Raw genomic sequence first — 20,334 nt, 5'->3', positions numbered from 1 at the left:
CCACATTTCTTATTCCTCAAAATCTATTCAACAGCTCTAGTTACAAGTAACTTTGCAGATGGAGTTTGGTGACCTTTCAACCTGAGGTATAGTGCACCAAAACTTAAAACTCCTGCGTGATTATATGGCATAAGGGACTGCTCCGTATTTATGAGAGGAGAGGAGGTGGTGCAAAATGGGGGTAGCATTTAAAATCATTTTTCAGCACTGGAAAGGGAGTTCGTTTTTTTTTTTTTGGCTCAGGGGAGGGACAATCTACTTTAAAGTGTTGTATTTTATATTTATTTTAAATACCCTGGCATGTTATCTTTAAGAAATCGCAAAAATCACACCATTTATCACAGCCAGAAACTGTCAAAACAGAAATTGTCACGTGTTCACATTTCCAACGGTTCTTGAACACACCGTGTGGGCTTCCACGTAATCATATCTAATCTTAAAATTGTGACATTTCATCAAAATCACGTTCATTCTATGTCTCATTAAAAATGTCACAAAGAAGAAACTGTGCTTACTATCCAAATTCTACAAAAAACACGTAGGGGTTGTCTGATTTTAGATTAATAATCTGAGTGAGTGTTTTACAGCTCCACAAGATGGCGCCCTTTCCTCTGTCCGGTAGTATACAACTATTGAGCCGAAGAAGAAGAAGGAGATAGCATGGAGAACAGGGAAGTACCGGTAAATTACAATGAGTCAGACAGCTGAGCCAGTCGCGTAGCAAGTTTCAGCTGAGATATTTCAAACTAATATTTGTCGTCGGTGTCACACTAATGGCGGAGGTCGGTGAGAACAGCTGCCGAGAAGCTGAAGAACATGACGGGACAAACAGCAGGAATGTCCCCGAGCCTGTGTGGGGGACAGGTGACCCCGCCGTGACAGTCCCTCGGGAGCTGTGGTCCTCAAATCATCACCCGAGGAAAAAGTTAGTCCTGCATGTCGACCTCAACAACACCATACTGGTGTCGGACACCGTGATGGCTCTGGGGACAGAAGCTGCCCTGGAGTATTTCCTCTCTACTGTCACCTGGGGGAAGATGAGCAAACACGGTAAACTGGAAACTGGCTTCATTGTACTTTTACGTATCACACAAGGATGCGAGGAATTTCTGTTTGCTCAGTCAGCGAAGTTATTGTACCTGTGGTGCCGAATTCCATTAAAGAAGATGGCAAAAAAAAGCCCTCCTCCTCTTTTCCCTTATCCTGAACACACAGCTAAGGAACGACAAAAATGTAACTGAGGTTATTGAAATGAAAAGCGTCACTGGAATCACACATATGCCGAATGGCAGGTCATCAATAATATAAATTCAAACATGTCTAACGTCGTATTTTATGGCGTGTTTGTTATGCTTATGTTGAAGTGAAAATTAAATTAAGGAAGTGAGGCTTGGTAGAATACATCAAGACTAGCAGTGCCAGACCTAGCAGATTTGGCGCCTTAGGCAAGTTTTTCCTGGTGCCCCCCACCACCCCAAACTATCTGTTATCTTCTTCTAGCCTATTATTTTTTATCTTTTCTATGCATTGTATTTATTACTAAGAATAACACAAGCCAATGAGAAAACAATACAGATAAAAAACTAAGTGGCTAATCGGGAGGACCAGGACCGCTCTGATGCTTGGGCCGCGAGGGCCGTTTTTTTTTTTTTTTTTTCTCTTTTTAAAGATTTTTTTTATTGGCTTTTTTGCCTTTATTGACAGGACAGAAGGTGAAATGGGGAGACAGAGAGAGAGAGAGAGAGTGGGGACTGACATACAGCAAAGGGCCGCGAGCCGGACTCGAACCCGCAGCTGCTGCAGCGAGGCAGCGCCTCTGTACATGGGGCGCCGGCACTATCTACTACGATGCCCCAAGTTATTTTTTTTTTCATTGGGCCGGTGTTCAGTCATCACTTTTTATTTATTTATTTATTTTAATTTTTTTTTGCAGATGCGCCCTAACGTGTGCGCATGCGGGGCGTGCAGGGGTAGCGTCTTTTGCGTGCACAAACCCATTACTTTCAATGCAGATGCACATCATACCCCCAAAGTGAAGCCGTAGCGGCGTGCATTCGGTGTGACGCGCTTGTTTTTTCGTCCGGCACACAGCTCCAAGGACCTGCTTCTCCCTCCAGTGTTGTGTCAGAACCCAGTTTCCCCCTCAGGCTGTGACTCTCCTACTGTTTCCCACCACGCTCTGCCCCGTTTGAAAGGCAAAGGAAGCCTGTATGTGGAAAGACGTCGCCTCCTAGATGTAGAATGTGTATTATAGAAGAGAAACACACATTTCAGGACCACTGACTTGTATAATCAGAACAGACATGTCCTGTGATTTTCAGCCTCCTTTCATATTTAATAGAGGGGGACAATACCTGACAGTAATATTCTCAGCTGTCAGGATGTGCCTGCTGTAAAGGGTCAATATAATCATAGAAGGCTGAAAATCACAGGACATGTCTGTTCTGATTATACAAGTCACCAGCGTAAAGCTCAAGCATGTGGGGGCCTCCTTTCATATTTATTGGGGGGCGTATATAAAAGCACAGCTGTCAAGATGCCCCCCGCCACAGGCCTTTCCACCTTGGTCTCGAAAAAACCCAGGGAAAACCCTGAGAGATAGTGTTATTAGAGAGTGCAACACTTTTTATTTTATTTTTTATTTTCTCAAATTTAATATTTAGTATTTTTATTTATTCTTTTATTTCATTTTTAAGGTTTGTATATCTGTGAACACACAGGCTATTTGATCAGAATATAGAGTCTGATATTGTTGAAAAGGATGTTGTGTTGTAAAGAATAATGTTGGAGCTGTGCACTCATGTTGAAATAAATCTACATTGTGAAGCAACCCTTACTTGCACTGAATTGGAAATATTTTAGAAAAATACATTGAATTACAAGGCTTTAGAGAACAGTGCGCTATTGTAGACTTAACATGTAAGGTTATAATAGGTTGTGATCTAAAGTGGCCCGTCCTGAGGCATGAAACTCCAGGGCTGAAAATGAGTCCCACTCCAGCCCTGAGCAATACAGTAATGTTATTTAATTTTTGCCTTTTCATTTTCTCAGCACTCAAGTGCTCTACCCCTCCACTTCACTCCACCATTTCCCTTGAGTTAAATTTTTCTGAATGTCGAAACGAATAAAGAAAAATATCTAATATAATAAGAATATTTTTTTGGCATCCTAGGCAGCTGCCTATGTTCCCTATAGGAAAATTTGCCACTGTAAACTAGCCATTCATAGAAGTTGATCTGTTTGTTGGAGTATATTAAAAAAAAATTCAATTCTTCCAAAATCCCTATGTGTATAGTTTCTAATTAATTGAAGTGATAATACCTACTTAGAGTTGTGAAAAATGGCTTGTGTACAGCTGCCCAAAAGTGATCAGAGACTATGTAGATATTGGAATATGAATGTCATTGACTACCTATACATATCCTTGCTACTACTTCATTTTTATTTTATAGCAAGATGTATTAAATTCCAACAAGAGCTTCAGAGCACCCCTGGGTCTTGCCTCAGGTCTTGCCAAGATGCCGCACTAGCCTCCTGCACTTACTCTTTGATCTTTATGTGTCTACATTTGTAACCATTCACAAAACTTTGCTCTCCTCACCTCTACACAGGAAAGTGGGAATGGCTGAGTGACTCGGCCTCCCTGCTCCCACCATGCGCTGACGCTGTTACTTACCACTCTTATTTTGGACGGACACCAGGTTTCACCTCAAGTGCAGGGCGACGTTTCCGTGGGATTCTGGATGAGCATCTGGATCTGCTCCGTTGGCCCGAGGGTACCAAGGCAAGCATGAACGGATAAGGAGGCCAGGTGTAAAGTGTCTGTATAAAGTTAGACAAGCAGTCACAAAAATCTAAAGTTTTGCAAGCTATCACTCTCTTTCTAATCACGATTCATTTTTGGATTCAAATCTTTTATTGACTCAAGAAGAAAGACCTTTATTACATGGTATACATACAGACAGTGCAGTACAAATGATGAAACAGTGGCATCTGGCTGGAATAAGATGCAACATAAATTACTTTAACAGACGTATACCAGTTCTTTAAGAAGGCACTTTTTTTTCCTTTGAGACAAGTTAAACCAGTCATATGGTATCTGCTAAACCCACACAATCCATAGTGGTGACGCATATACATCAGAGGCATACATGCTCAGCAAACAGCCATACATTATGTAGCTGTGTTTAGTTTATTGAATTTCTAACAGCCTCCATCAGAAGTCAATAATTCTCTGAACTGCATCACATAAGGTGTATTTTGACAGCTTAAATTTTAAATCATCTGAATCCTGTTCAGTCACGCAGATCAGATCCCATGGTGCCAGGTCATGCTTGTGAATCAGTCTTGTGGCTCTGCCTATAGATGTTAAAGTTATTGTATGAAAATAAAAATTATTTCCTGACCAATGTGGTTTTTTGCAGCCTATACAGCATTACTGACTGCTCCCTGACTGTGTTCCCTACAGGGAGACAGAGAGCTGTCTGTAAAAGGAGAGGGTGGAAAACTGTACCACTGGATCCTCCCCTCCTTCTTCCAGCTGCTCAAAGACCTGGCACAGGAAGGAAGAGAGTTTGCCATCATATTTCGCTCGTTTGGAAATGACCTACCTCGTACGTTGAGTGCTGTGGCCAAAGCACTGAATGAAGGGGCTCATCCGCTGTTCCCTGATCTGCCTGATCTCAAGGTGAAGCAGAATCCCATTTATTCATCATTAATTCAGTGGTGTACAGTCTTTTATTATTTTAGGTTAAAGGGTCAGTTCACCCAAATTACAATAACATATTGTGGCCTAGCCGATAGTTTGGGGTTTATCACTGGGGTACAGTAATATCTGATTTACTTATATAGTTCAGCTTAATATGATACACAATGTCTGACCTAATACAGACTTAAGTAAGTCAAACGATATTTGTCTACTTTCTATCACAGGGTTACAAAATGAGTCAAGCTCTTCTATGTGAAAGTCCACATTTCTGATAGAAATCTTTAAACGTACCACTGAACCTTATATTTTCTTTTTACTTTATATGTTCATTTACCTGTTTGCATAATTTAGATGAAGCTAACACGCTCTAATGACCATGTCCCTACAAAAAACAGCTCACCCTTTGTACTTAACTACAATGCTTAAATCAGAAAAAGATGATTTGCCTAAAAAAACAGTGTTAAAGTTGGTTTAAAATTATCTTTAAAAGGTCCTAAAAGGCATAAAATTTAAGTGCCTGATACCTGCAGACACTATGGAGATTTAAAAGAATTTGCTGATATGAACTCTAGCAAGAGACTGTTACATAATCAAGGAACCTGGGGCGATATTCACATAATATTCTAAAACAAGCGAGAAACTCCTAAAAATAAGGGCTGGTTTTTGGTGTCACGACCTGGCTCTAAAGCCATGACAAAAAAGAGGAAGATGCAGTCTGAAGGAAAGCTAATTAATCATTTATTTACATAAAAAAAAATTTAAATGCAGGAATTACAAAAATAAACTAAGGTAACGATGAGATGTGTTAATCAGTAGAATCAGTGGTGAAGGCGTGTGTCTGCATGAGTGCTACGTGTAATGTGGGGTGTTGGAAGTGTGAAAGTAACAAACAATGCTTTGAGGGAAGAGAGCCAGAGTGATGGGGTATTTAAAGCCTGAGCATAGCCAGGTGCTCCCAACAAGGTCAATCACTCACATTGGTAATTCGCAAATCATTGAAGTCGCCCAGTAAGACCTCCTCACAATCAGTAATGCACTCCAGGTTATGTGCCTTGTTGCACAGGTGTTTTGTAAATTAGAATGATCATGAACTTTTAATTTATACTGAAATGGCGAAGGATTCAGTCGGCTCACCAACAAATCAAAACAGTCCAATAACACTGGAGATGATAGTTTGCTACGTGGACACAGATAAATACAGTTTGCAGCACTGATGATCTCAATTCTTCAGACCCAGATTTGTGTGACAGTTGATTAAGTGCACATTAAATTCTTGCCAACTGCAATAACTACATTAATAAAGGTGATTTAATATGATGCCAGATACAATGTACTTAACAAGAGTGGTGTTTGTCTGCCACTCAAGCACAGGAGTTATTCCGGTTTTGACTTCATCCTCCTGGTGCAATACACAACCTGTGTGATGACAGGAGGGCTCTTCTACTTACAATACTCAAATGATCTTTTATATAGCCAACTGTTTGTGTACATAGGCTTAAGATAATGATGACTCTTAAGTGCCAATGGTGTGATTGTGAATGGTTGAGTAAAGCCTGCAGGGTTGGACAACCTGCCTCTCATAAACACATTCTACCAAGGCCATGTAGAGGATAAATTTTAAAGCCGAGCCTCACATCCATACAAAGCAGCTGAACAGAAGGCAGCTTCAAACCCTTGCCTTTTTGCACTAAATGGGGCCTTAAAATTCGAGTTATCAGTCTATTTTAAATGTTTGCTTATTCTCAATATGTAGTGAAAATTAGGTCAGGACACTTTCATCAAGAGTGAACATAACACCAAGATAGGTGTATCTATCTGCAGGGTAAATGTGTGTGTGAGTGTGTGTTAATTTTTTTTGAGTGTGGGTGTCTGCAAAGACCTCTGCCCTTTAACATAAACCCACATCCCAACACACTCACACACACAGGGGTTTGTACCTTGCTTGTTAGCTTGCTGGAGTGAAACACATTGATTTTGAGAGGAGAGTGGAATGGACAGATGATGAGGTGGAAGAGATGTCAGAAAGTGAACCTGTCAGGCATGGTAAGCTGTCTGGAAGAAAGCACAGTGGAAATCTTAATCAAACAGTCTCCTGTTACATGCTATTCATATATTGCTTCGGACAGACCGAGCAGGGGGGAAATCAATCACAACACACAATGGGGTTGTTCACTTTCTGAACTTCAGCAGTTTGTTTTCCTGCCTCAGTGACTTATTGAGTGCAGCAGCAGCCGCAATATCATTGTTGTCAAGTCTTGGAGATGAGTGCAGTGGGAAAACACGCCTAATTAAAGCCATATGCTAAATCTTGGGGTCACTGGTTTTCACCATTTAAGCTTAGATATCACTGACTTTATGCTAATGTCCTAATATCTGTATAAGCTGGGATTAGTGTCCATGTACTATAGCTGCTTCACATTAAAAGCACTCCGGTGCCACACCTCTTCTTACCTGCCAAATTCAATAAAGACAAAGACATGGCAGTAAGCCATGTACATAATGTTACTTAAAAAGGTGGCTGGCCTTCTGTTCTACAGCAACATAGTGTATGCTAGTGTGGATCTCTACTATCATTTGTCTACTTAGGACAGAAGCGTAATGTTGATGTTATAGGTGAATTTTTTACAAGCTGGATGACCTCCAAAAACATACTGTGTGCCTTAAAGGACAAAACAAGATTTGGAGTCTATTTGGTGGTCTGACTCAAAGCTGGTGACGCTCTGTGACGCTGTGTTCAGGCACAGTGCTACCCTGAGCTAAATGCTAGTGTCGGTATGCTAACATACCCACATTGACAACGTGGTTTAGCAGGTAGGCTAATGTTTACTGTGTTCATCGTCGTAGTTTAATGTTGTTGTTTTTTTTGTTTTGTTTTTTGCTTCCGGCTTTCTTACAGTGCAGATGCTCTGCTGCTTGCGCTCCGCTTTGCTTACATTCTTTTGTGGATATACTTTTTTTTCCTGCTAAAAGCTACAGAAAGTAGATCCTGGATACTTATAAAGCATTGAGACTTTAATTTGTGAAAGATACAGAGGACTACTGCCATATTTTCACCACTTTTTCACCACTTTAGTTCTGTGTGAGCAGGGCTGAGGCACAGTGCAAGCCTTTTGCTGTGTCTGTGACTGGAAACCTGTGATTAGGACAAGGACAAGATGGCAAAATCTGTGAGCTGCACAGAGTGTGAGCGACTAACTGAGATGATAATGCAGCTTCGAAAGAAGAATGAAACGCTACAACAAATTTGTGAGAGTGAGCAATTCATTGACTCTGTGGCAGCTAACATACAAGGTGCTGATGGACAGACTGGTGTATATGGAAATACAACAAATGTGGAGCATACCATCGCTGACTTGGCTGACACAATCCAATGGATATGTCCTAACACCACTGGATCAGCTGCAGAGGCTCCCAAACTGGCCTTCCCTAATGACCCTTCCTACTGGCACAGGACTGGTGCTCGACCAAAAGCATCAACTCCAGCCAGGACTTGGTCTGATGTCACTAGATGCAAAGGCAAATCCAGCAGGAAATCAGTCAAGAGAGCCCCAACGCTCACCCCTCCACTTGAACTCTCTACACAACAGGTATGATGCACTGGCTCCAAATGAAATATGTGACAATACCAACTACACTGAACCCAGGCAGGCCAAGGCTATCCAAAATGCAAGCAATAGCCCCAAAACCACTGCTAGACCCAGGGCCAAAAAGAAAAAACTATGCTAACTTCACACCTGAGAAGCCGAGGGCCAGGAGAAGTATCGCTAACACCACACCTGATCAGCCAGATACCATCCTGATCGGAGACTCAATAACCAAGCATGTAAGAATGGTAAAGACTGAAAATCTAACAGTGTCTGACACGTCTGTCAGGGACATAACCGAGCTGTTGCCAGCGATCCTCTCTACACATCCCAGTAACATGAGGATCATCATCCATGCTGGGTCTTTTGACATTCTACGAGGAAAAACTGGCTCTGAGATCCTGAAAAAAGACTTTTCCCTGCTCCTGGAGAAACTGAGTGACTGTCAGTCACAAAATGTGTTCATTTTTGGCCCCATTCCAACCCTGGGGAAAGGAATTGAGTCTTTTACCAGACTCCTTGCCCTGAATACATGGCTGACATCGGCATGCTTCACTCATGGGATAAAGTTTATTGACAATTTTAACATTTTTGGAACGGTAAGGATTGCTTTCAGCGTGATGGGATTCATCCGAACATCACTGGATGCAGACTACTCAGGGCCAACCTACGTCATGCTTTTGGAAGGCCATACCAAAACAAGAATGGACAGATAAGAGCCAAGGACAAGTACGTGGCACAGAGACAGACAGCCTGCATCTTTCCCCCCCGAGCACCGGCGCAACCACTAAGGAGCCAACGTCGACCCTCCCCACCACCACCATAATCACCACAGAGCCAGCGTCAACCCTCCACCACGCTCACCAATCAAGGAGTTAGTTAATGCTGCCACACTAAAACTAAAGCTCAGTCAAACTGATGAACTCTTAAATAGTAGCCCTAGACATCATCAATCAGGTGCCTGTCAGAGATGAGTCAGACCCCATGCCGCTTCCTTAAACATACCTGCAATCTTAAATAGCCGGTGGCATGGTCAAACACATCTTGAAATTGAAAAGCATCAGCCAGAGTCATCTCCAAGGTCTGTCATTCCTGTTTTGACTAGCATCAGGAAAAACAATGTGTACTCGAAGCGCACAGCTACGCTATCTAATCTGACTCCAGTTATGCGTCAGCCACAGACTGTGTCAGACAATGTTAGTACATTAAATTTAGCTTTGTTAAATGTCAGATCTCTGGCTGGCAAGTCACTATTAATTAATGATTTTATTATCAAGAGAAACCTTGAGTTTATGTTTTTAACTGAAACTTGGTTAAATGAAAACAACAATGCAGCAGTACTTATTGAATCAGCCCCCCCCAAACTTCCATTTTATCAGCTCAGTTAGAGAACTTAGGAAAGGAGGTGGAGTAGCCACTTTATTTAAGGTTGTTTACCAGTGCAAACAGTTGTCATATGGGAAGTTTGAGTCTTTTGAATATGTTGCACTGCAGTTGAGATCCTCCTGTCAAGCAGTATTAGTAACCATTTACAGGCCTCCAAAATATAGTGCACACTTTGTTGATGACTTTTCTAAACTATTGTCTGTTGTCTGTATTGATTTTGACTGTGTTGTTATAGTGGATGATTTTAATATTCATATTGACAATCCCAAAGATGGCAGTGCGAAAGAACTTTTCTACATCCTGGACAACTTTGAACTTTCCCAGCATGTAACAGAGCCAACACACAATAAGGGACATATTTTAGATCTAATTATCTCCAAAGGGCTCAACATTTCTGAGGTTGTGGTGACTGATATTGCCTTTTCTGATCATTACTGTGTTTTCTTTAAAATGGCCATCTCCGCTGACACCAGTAAAAGTACAACAGGGGTAATCAGAAAACGCTATATCAACGAAAACACCTGTACACTATTCACCAAAGATTTCATACCCACACCAGCTGTGCCCTCAGTCTCTGTCAATGATCTGGTTCATAGTTTCAGCTCTAAAGAGAGAATATTGTGGACAATATTGCCCCCATGAAGGTCAAAGTTGTCTTTGGTAAGAAAAAACCACCATGGAGGAACGCCACACAGGTAAAAGCTCAAAAAGGAGAATACAGAAAAGCAGAACGCAGGTGGCGAAAAACCAGACTCCAGGTTCATTATGACATCTGTAAGGAAAGTCTGCACATCTATAGCTTGGAGCTAAAAAGGGCGCGGCAGTCCTTTTTGTCTGAGATTATCAACAAAAATAACAACAATGCACTTTATTTACTGTTGTTGACAGACTGACAAACCCATCAGTGTCAGTCCCTCCTGAACTGCTATCCACCAAGGCATGCAATGACTTTGCTTCTTCTTTCACAGACAAGATTTCAAAGATAAGACAGACAGTCTGTAACTCCAACACAGTGGCTATTTCACCTGTGCCTCATAAGACTACTCCAGTTAATTTGGCACTTTTTCACCCATTAAATTATGCTACTTTGACAGACATAGTTAGAAATCTTAGGTCCACTACCTGCTGCCTTGACACTCTGCCTACAAACTTTTTTAAAGATGTTTTTAACTGCATAGCATCAGATATAGTACAGATAGTCAAATGTTCTCTTCAGTCAGGCCTTTTTCCAATGGCCTTGAAAACTGCAGTCATTAAACCTCTCTTAAAAAGCCTAATCTGGATGCCTCAGTAATAAAGAACTACAGGCCCATATCAAACCTACCATTTTTAGGAAAGATCATTGAAAAGGTTGTTTTTCAGCAACTTAACACCTTCTTGGAGCAAAACAATTCCTTTGATGCCTTTCAGTCTGGATTTCGAGCACATCACAGCACTGAGACTGCACTTCAAATGACATTCATCTGAGCAGTGATGCATCAAAGATTTCAGTTCTGGTATTACTGGACCTTAGTGCTGCATTCGACACAGTTGACCATAAGATACTGCTCGACAGAGTAGAAAAGTTTGTGGGACTTTCTGGCACTGTGCTAAATTGATTTAAATCTTATTTACAAGACAGGGATTTCTTTGTGTCACTTGGCAATTATGAATCTGTGCGAACAAAGATTACATGTGGAGTTCCTCAAGGGTCCATTCTTGGGCCTCTTCTGTTCAACATCTATATGCTCCCTCTTGCTCAGATTATGGAATATCTTAACATCTCCTACCATACTTATGCAGATGACACACAACTTTACATAACAGTGTCACCAGATGACTGCAGTCCCCTATATCTACTAAATAAGTGCATTGATGAAATCAATACGTGGATGTGCCAGAATTTTCTACAACTAAACACAGAAAAAACTGAGATAGTTGTTTTTGGCCCCAAAGAACAAAGATCAATAGTCCGTGCTCACCTTGATGCCATGACACTAAAACCTACAAATCAAGCCAGAAATCTTGGTGTAGTTCTGGACTCAACCCTAAATTTCAATAGTCACATTAAGACAATTACTAAATCAGCCTACTACCACCTTAAAAACATAGCAAGAATAAAAGAATTTCTCTCTAAACAAGATACAGAAAAACTTGTTCATGCTTTCATTTTCAGCAGGCTGGACTATTGTAACGGTGTCTTCACAGGCCTGAGTAAAAAATCAATCAGACAACTGCAGCTCGTCCAGAACGCTGCTGCCAGAGTCCTCACCAACACCAAGAGAATGGAGCACATTACACCAGTGCTTAAATCACTGCACTGGCTTGCTGTGTGTCAAAGGATAGACTTTAAAATCTTGTTACTTGTCTATAAAGCACTAAATGGTCTCGGGCCTAAATACATCTCTGATATACTTGTACGTTATGAAGCATCCAGACCCCTCAGATCATCTGGAACAGGTTTACTCAGGATCAAAACCAAACAAGGTGAAGCAGCCTTTAGTTTCTATGCTCCCCGCCTGTGGAACAAACTTCCAGAATATCTGAGGTCGGCTGAAACTGTCAACTCATTTAAATCAGGGCTTAAAACATTACTATTTACTGCAGCTTACCAGTGAACTAGATATGTAACTTATTGTTAGGATAATCTGTAGCTATTGTTTTTATATTTGTCTGCTGTTGCTTTTGCTTTATGTTTGCTTTTTAAATGCATTTTCTGCACTGTTTTTCTTGCTTTTAGCTTTTGTTTTTAATGATCTATTGTTCCTTTAATGTTTTATCTTAACGTTTTTCTCTTGTAAAGCACAGTGAATTGCCTTGTGTATGAATGGTGCTATATAAATAAAATGGCCTTGCCTTGCCTTGCCTATTAGCATGCTTACATTTGCAAATTAGCATTAAACTTAGCTGTCGTTCCTAGGAATATCATGAGTTTGCAGATGTTTTATAATTAAGTACTGGATTAAAAAATACTTTGATCTCTTGATCTGTTGTGATCTTGAATACTTCACCCCTAAAAATGATCACCTGCATAGCATTTACTCACCCTGTGTTACAGTGAATTTGGTTAAAAAACTTTGTTATTCTCACATGCCTCCATGATGGTGAACGAAGAATCCAAAACCCAAGAAAATTCTTGATGAATTGAGGTCATAGGGGTCCACCTTTAACACCAGCAAAACTATATCAAAGCATCTGTTTACAGGTTCTCACACAACCAGTGTAGTATAATCCAAGTCTCATTTATCCAGTTGTGTGCTCAGTACTTCCCAAACATGCATTTCACTGAAACGTCACTGTCTAAAACACTTCCACATAAACAGTCGCACACATGGACGAGTAACCTGCCCTGTTCATGCGGATGTTTTATAAATCGTAACGTTTTTGGGAAAATGAGTTTTTGGGAAGTACTAAGAATATGACTGGAAAAAATGAGACTGCATGAGTTGTGTGAGAGTTTATAAACACATGTTTTGATGTAGTTTTGTTGTTTTTAAAGGTGGATCCCTATGACCTCAATTCATCAAGAATTTTCTTAAGTTTTGGATTCTTCGTTCACATGAAGGTATGCAAGAAAAATAAAGTATCTTCTCAAATTCAACTAAACACAGAGTGAATAATTGATATCCAAACGATCATTTGGGAGGTGAAGTATTTCTTTAAGGGATCACGAAAATGATTACAGTTGATCCTGTGGGTGACATGAATATATGTACAGACCAAATGTCATGGCAGTCCATCCAGGAGTTGTTGAGACATTTCAGTCTGCACCAATGTAGGGCTGGGCAATATGGAGAAAATGAAATATCACGATATTCGTGACTGATATCGATATTGCAGCAATATTGTAGAAACCTATTTGTGCATTCACAAAATATTTACACAGTGATATTTTTAATAAATACTCACTAGTAATGTGGATAAAATGACTAAATGACCAAAGGCAAATAATTTAATGGCACTAAACTGAGAAAAGTACGTCACTTTACTGTAATGCAGCCTTTAAAACTAAGACAGTATCTAATCTCATATCAAGTTATTGATATATTATCGATATGTTGCCCAGCCTTACTCCAAAGTCATAGACTGACCGACAAACCAACTGACATTTCCATCCCTTGAGCCACAACACTAGCATGGCTAAAACCTTTTTTTTAGTTTCAAATAATTGATTTAACTGAGTGCACTATTTTAGAATAGTTTATACATCTAGTTCTGAAATTGTGCATTCAGTTGAAGGAGGCATCTTATTAAATTAAAACTACACGCCAGAGGGCTTTTTTTCAAAACTCTGCTATAACACAATCAAGTCCAGAATAATATATCAATTACATGCAGTTTGATGAGTTTATGGCCATCTGTAAGCGTTCACACCATTTATTATAAAACTACAGAGTGGTAGAGTTGTTTTTTTTTGTAGCTGGCACAGACTTTTTAATGTCTTAGAAAGTTAATTGCTGATATCACAATTAATTTAGGTCAAGTCTGCCAGAGGACATGTATTAATAACAAGGCAGTTTCACAGAAGTTTGTTGTGGTTTTATGCTTACCACAGAGTTCAGAGCGGTTCGCCCTCTTTGTTTCTCTCTGACTCCGACTCTTCTTGTTGCTCTCGGCTCAGATAAATGTGAATATGACTCCCGGCAAGATCCGCTGCAGCAAGAAGGGAATTGTCCTGAGCCGAGCCGAGGACCGCATGTCGACTCGTGATGGAGAAAGGGGCCTGTACCAGTACTTCAGCTCAGTGCAGGGCCTGGTGGGCTTTCAGGACCACTTTGACTGGTATGAATAGCGCTCATCAAGCCACCATTAACGTGGGTTTTGTCCCCTCATCCAGCCTTTTACAAAACCTTCCTGTGCCGGTTTGTCATTCAGGTGGGCCAGTAATACCTACTCCATCCGTGGGGGGAAGCCATTATGGGTCGACCCATTTGACCCACATGTTCAGCACATCTTCATAGACGACAACATAAGACAGGATGACGAGCACACCATAGTCCATCCCAAGGTACTGCCACTTCTTTCACACTGGGGCATAATGCCATAATGCCCTAATGGCAACCATGAGGATTGTAACTACACTCACAGAATTTTATCACATCTTAAATTGGCTGATATTTTGAACAAATAATGAGTGCCATTATCGTTTTCCCAATTTTCTTTCCACTTTGGAAATGATTCAGCTTTTTGATTAGATCCAGGATCTGAGATATGGGTGTTGGAGAGTTTATTATGTTTTTGTCACACTGCTCTGTCATTTTCTTTTATGTCATGAGAACAAAATCTCAGTACTTTGTTATGTAATCTTTGAGTCAATGGTCTTGACCTGCAGCTCTAAGAAATTTTATAGAGATTTATGTACATTAAATTAGGCCTTGTTCAGAGTGCTTGCCCAAATCCGTTTTTTAGCAAAATTGATTGATTTTAGAAAGTCTGGACAGCAAAATACACATGATGCTACTTTTCAAATCAGATCTACACCACAAGTGGAGGTGGTGTACAATGGGATACCAACCAGATTTCCACAGATGTGTTTAAGTCTGGTCACTCTGGCTGCTCAAATTGTGTTTCAAAGTGTCATTTGAATGAAAATTTCAAATCCAGAGTGTTGATGCTGAGCAGAATCCATGTTGCTTCCTGCAGAGCACTATGGGATGAGAGAACATGGAGAACAACAGTCTGTGGACAGATGCCTATGAGGAGTTCTGCACCTGTGACTTGTCAGTGTGATTGTTTGGAGGGCAAAATGATGGGCCTTTATTTCTCCTGCTTTCGCACTGGAAAGCCTGGTCATCAGCGTAGCTACATAGTTACTGACGCCTATGCCGTTACCACAGCAACCCATGCAGATAGATTGGTGATGTCTGTTTAAACAAATCAGACTTGACCACTTGCGCATAACAATGCAGACAGTTTGTCTGTCAGATCTAAGCTCCGTGTTTTGCCTGCAGTCTGAATGTAGCCTTAGACCTGAGTTTCTGATATGATGTTTTTTTCACCTGCAGTTGTCACATACAGCTGTTTTTTTTTTTTTTTTTTTTTTTTTTAATAAATCACATCTGTTGGTGGATATAATTAGGCAGTAAGAGCACACTGTCTCCCACTCAGGACAAGCAGCACAGATAAAAGCTCAAATAGCCATAGATGCTGATCACTCGGTAGAAACAGATAAGTTTACTCCCTTAGTATCACACTAGCATTGTGTATAATGAGATAGAATCGCAGCTTGGCCTGAAAAAAGTACATGTACATGCCAGGGGTGTCTGATCTCACACCCTCTCTCTTGGCTGTAGTAATTATGCATTAATTTTTTTTTCTTTGGAAAATGTTGACAGTCCTACTTTCTGATAATACTGATAGCATGGTGTTCTTAAGTGAACTCTTATATCTCTTGCAGTAGTAATTTTTAGTAGTAGACATTGTGTGTCATAGTAGGAAAAGCATGTGTTATTTATAACTTTAACAATAGCTCTGTTCCATTCAAGTGTTGCAATAAGTAAGACAGTGTGACAGGGAGCCAGCATGCACAAGGCTGTGTCCCTGAAACTGAAGCAGCTAAATGGAATTCAGCCATTCATAGTGTTATTTACAGCTGTGCCTTTCCTACTGTGACATGTCAAAACAAGTGTCAGCGCTTGGTAGACATTTAGGGTGTACATAAATGTAGTCCTTTTTTACAACACTTCACTGGAGTTTGCCCTTAACAATTACACCTACACACTTCTAAGTCTTATTTTTTGCTAATAATTTTTTAACTTATGTTAATCATCCTGTCAGTAAGATGTCCACGCAAAGGTATAGATACTATAATGTGTATTATGAGGTTTTTTAGGACAGGTATTTATGCAGCAATTTCTCAATAAATAAATGCTTTGACAGATGTGTTTGTGAGACAGTAGCTGGTTCAGAAATTAACCTGATTTCCCCTCTCTTTTCTCTGTGTGCACATATGCATCTGTGCCTCTCAGGTTTTCTTGGACCCAGGTGGCACTGAGACTCGTACAGCCTGCACCTCCGAGCTCTATGACATCACACTGGTCCAGACCGACCTCCTCCAGGCTATTTCTCAGTCAGACTACTTCACACAGCGTGTGCACATCTGCCTGGAAAACTATGAGAGGAATCTCCAGCAGGGGGCAGGCTAGAACACAGTTCAACTGAATGTCTGTCTGTGACAACCTCCAGTTTAGGGTTCCGTTAACCCAGACACAGTAGACTGTAGGTAGGGCTATTAAACAGGAAGACTGATGGCTTATTGAAGGACCAGAGATCATCAAAACACAGAAGAAGTTTACATATGGAAGAAGGTTAAAGGAATAAATATGCAGCTAAGGAAGGATCACAGTTAGATTCTGAAGATGGCAGCTAGATAAGTAGGATTTGAATTTGTTTCATAGTGTTCAAGTACAGTGCTTTATGTACTCCAGGAGAGCAGTAGGAAGGATGTGAGCTTATACAAAGGGTACTTGGCACATAGATTGTATTGTCTGCTGTCTCAAGGTGAACCGCCACAAAAAGAGTTTCTGACTTGATAAAGCATTGAAGTGGCCAGGCCAGACTCTTTGATTACATCAAAGGCTCGATGACTAATCACACCATGGGATAATTGGCTTAACTCTCTGAAATTTGTGTCAGACAGCATAATTGGGGTCAGATATGGTGAAAAGCCCTTTGAGTGTTGCGTTAGTTGTCTGGCGAGTAGAATCCACCAGGGTTTTGCTTCAGCTCTTCATTTGTCATCCTCAGGGTGTGACACTTTCATGTAACTTCTTCCTTAGATTGTTTTAACTTCCATTGTTGGCCATCGTCTGTATTGTTTACGTCCACTCAGAACTGAAAGGTAATACTTGAATATGTCCAGATGACTGATAAGGAATCGGATTACTGGGTATGACTTTGTTACTAAAGGGTAAAACCTCAAAGCACAATATAAACACATTATGAAGGCATTGCACAAGAAAATAACTTCAACTACTGTCTTATTTGACTGTATTGCTGGCAGGAATCACAAAAGACGAAATGTTTGATCAATAACACATATCGTTTTCTGATATGATCAGGTAAAACCAAACTATATCCATGATTCATTCGTAACAGCAGTTTCAACAAGTCCTCCAACCCATATGACCACATAAGTTGGATGTTGCTACCCTCCAATACGACCATTAGGAGAGTTTCTTAAATTAGCACCCCTACTGGTGGGTGATAGAATAGCTTGTATACGATTATTAATGGTCGTTTTAAAGACACAATCGACATTGTGAAACAGTAGCAGGTGCACCAGAACTACATGGTTAGGTTTAGATGTTTGTCACTTATGTAATGTTAAGAACAACATACATCACGGACAACATCATGTACGACGTACGTCAAGTACGACATACACCACGGACAACATACATCATGTATAACATTGTTAAGCTGTTAAAATACCTCAACGTTGACTTTTGGTTTCACGGGGGACATGAACATGGTCTCTTGGATAAAAGTCCTGTGTATGTTTGACCCTCCCACCCTGAGCAGACTTTTCTGCTCAGCTTTGTCGCCGGTTTTCCTTTTTTGCTCCTGTCATAATTATTCCGGCTACTAGACGTTGCTGCCCACCAGTAGACATAAATATGGGTCAGAAGTGTTGCTTTAAAAACAACCTGTGTGGTCATATTTTGTTAGAGAACAGTCACCGCAGTTTATATCGTGTATATATAGAGTTTAAAGTAATATCTGAGACATATCATTAGGTTGAACATGGGTTTGGGATGTGTTTTTATTATTTAAAGGCACTCTTGTGAGACATTGAATAAGTTGAATTTGTGTGGAAGCTGTGGTATTTTTTGCTTTTAAGGGTTTTAGGATTTATTTATTTATTGTTGAGCTTTCTGGGAGATTTTTATTTCCCATACTTTCCTCAGGTCAACATTTTGAGAGACAGCTGAATGCAAACAGTATCTTGATCTAAAAAAAAAAAAACACTCAAATGCAAGTTAATGAGAACAGTGGAGTGATGGTACTAGTACTGTACTTTTTTCAGTATATATCGAGCATTGATTTCCTTAAAAAAAACCCATCAAAGTGAATATAGTGACAAGAAAAATGCAAAGACAAAGCTGGGATGGAAAGCTTTTGCAAAGACAAAGCTGGGATGGAAAGCTTTGTTAGTGGTGTTAACATTTCCATGTTTTATTATTGCCCTGGCTCAGTTTTAGTGTGCAAAACACAAAATGTTTGACTCACAAAATGGAAACATCTATATGACATTAGATAATTCATCACACAGCAGGTTTATCAGAGCAAAGCTAATAGGTGGTGGGATGACTGAGCATGTGATCAAGTGTTTTGTGCTTCCTATGTGAGGACAATATTTTGTGGCAAAGAAAATGAGAAAAAAAAGCAGTGCAAGTTTTGCACACTGAAACTCTTCTAAAGCAGTTCTAAAATACTTTAACACTGTGCACTGAAGTCTCATCCACATAACATGATTATCATGAATTCTGATGCTGCCATGCATTTGAATGCACATCACATCAACAACTTGGAAACTGTAATTTATTTATTTTTCTGATGGTAAATATTTCCATTCGGCGTTAAATAAACCAGTATGTGTTTTATTAAACTGTTTGGTGTTTTCCATAATGACAACTTCCTGTAAGCACACAGCATTGGATGATTGTTAGTGCCTTAGAGATACAGTTAGTAAAGTTATATTGATTTGGCCTTCTCTGCTCTGACACCATGAAGAATGTAAGAATATGATCAATAGGAGAAAACGGTAAAGGAGCCAATACGTGGCTGTATTACAGATTTTCAGACACAGCTCATGCATAAATCATCGATAGGTCATTGATTAATACGTGTGTGTGTGTGTGTGTGTGTGACCAGGTCAGGTCCACTGGGGATTAATTAAGGCAAGTACATAGTGTGGTAAGTACATGCATTTGTATGCTTTGGTATGTTAAAACGGACATTAGAAATGTCTGTAATACTTCTCCTCCTACTACTCCAGCACAAACGCCTTTATCAGCACCCCTTCAGCTACCTGGAGTTACTTCAAGGGGAAATAATGAGTGGAAGCAGAGGACCAAATGATAAGAGAAATGCTCGTGAGATAGAATTTTTCCTCTCTCGGTAGTTTGGCATGGGATTAAAAATGCAAAACTTGGCCTGACAGAAGTGTTTGAAGTGAGGTTTTAATGGATAAGTGTGCTCGTACTCTCCTAAAGCATTTGTTTAATTGACTGCTTCATTATGGCAGAGGTCAGACACATTAGTGCCTGTCCCGGGCTAATTGTGATTGACGATAGTGGCGCTGCTGGCAATTGACTAAACATTTGATGATTTACTTAAAAAGGAGATGGCACAACAGTGACTGGAATGGGAACTGGAAGAAAGAACAGCTTTTTTGAGGAACTGTAGCATAGATGTATACGTTTTAAAGATACATCTATTTCTGTAGTGTATTCTCATCTGCTCTTGTTAGATCCAGTTATGTTCTACTGAGCTCTGATCTATCAGTCATCCAAGCAATGTCATACACAAGGTCGTGCTGGTGTATTCGGAATCAACACAGCTGTGATTTGGTCGTAGATGAACATGTGCTTGCTTCCAGATTCATTACTCTCGACATTAAAAACAAGTCAGAGTTGTACGTGCGGTGCCTTCACAACGTCACTATTCCTTTGG

General features: G+C 40.3%; 1 protein-coding gene across 1 annotated transcript; it reads left to right on the top strand.

Annotated features, from left to right (window-relative positions):
* The first annotated feature begins 532 nt into the window (after positions 1–532).
* On the top strand, positions 533–19,267 carry si:dkey-32e6.3 (uncharacterized). Its single transcript, XM_049580168.1, has 6 exons — positions 533–1,050; positions 3,612–3,784; positions 4,469–4,687; positions 14,279–14,439; positions 14,533–14,665; positions 16,626–19,267. Exons 1-6 carry the CDS (start codon positions 774–776, stop codon positions 16,800–16,802), a joined length of 1,140 nt encoding a protein of 379 aa, XP_049436125.1. The 5' UTR covers positions 533–773; the 3' UTR covers positions 16,803–19,267.
* Positions 19,268–20,334: the final 1,067 nt, after the last annotated feature.

This window comes from Epinephelus fuscoguttatus, linkage group LG7 (assembly GCF_011397635.1).
Source record: "Epinephelus fuscoguttatus linkage group LG7, E.fuscoguttatus.final_Chr_v1".
NCBI lineage: Eukaryota > Metazoa > Chordata > Actinopteri > Perciformes > Serranidae > Epinephelus > Epinephelus fuscoguttatus.
Note: the sequence above shows the minus strand (reverse complement) of the source record. Positions and strands in the feature narration are given on the sequence as shown.

Bases quoted from the DNA above. Each gene is read 5' to 3' on its own strand.
- si:dkey-32e6.3 (XM_049580168.1), top strand. From the start codon at position 774: ATGGCGGAGGTCGGTGAGAACAGCTGCCGAGAAGCTGAAGAACATGAC. The intron at 4,688-14,278 runs GTGAAGCAGAAT...CTCTCGGCTCAG, and splicing joins CTGATCTGCCTGATCTCAAG to ATAAATGTGAATATGACTCC. The intron at 14,666-16,625 runs GTACTGCCACTT...TGTGCCTCTCAG, and splicing joins ACACCATAGTCCATCCCAAG to GTTTTCTTGGACCCAGGTGG.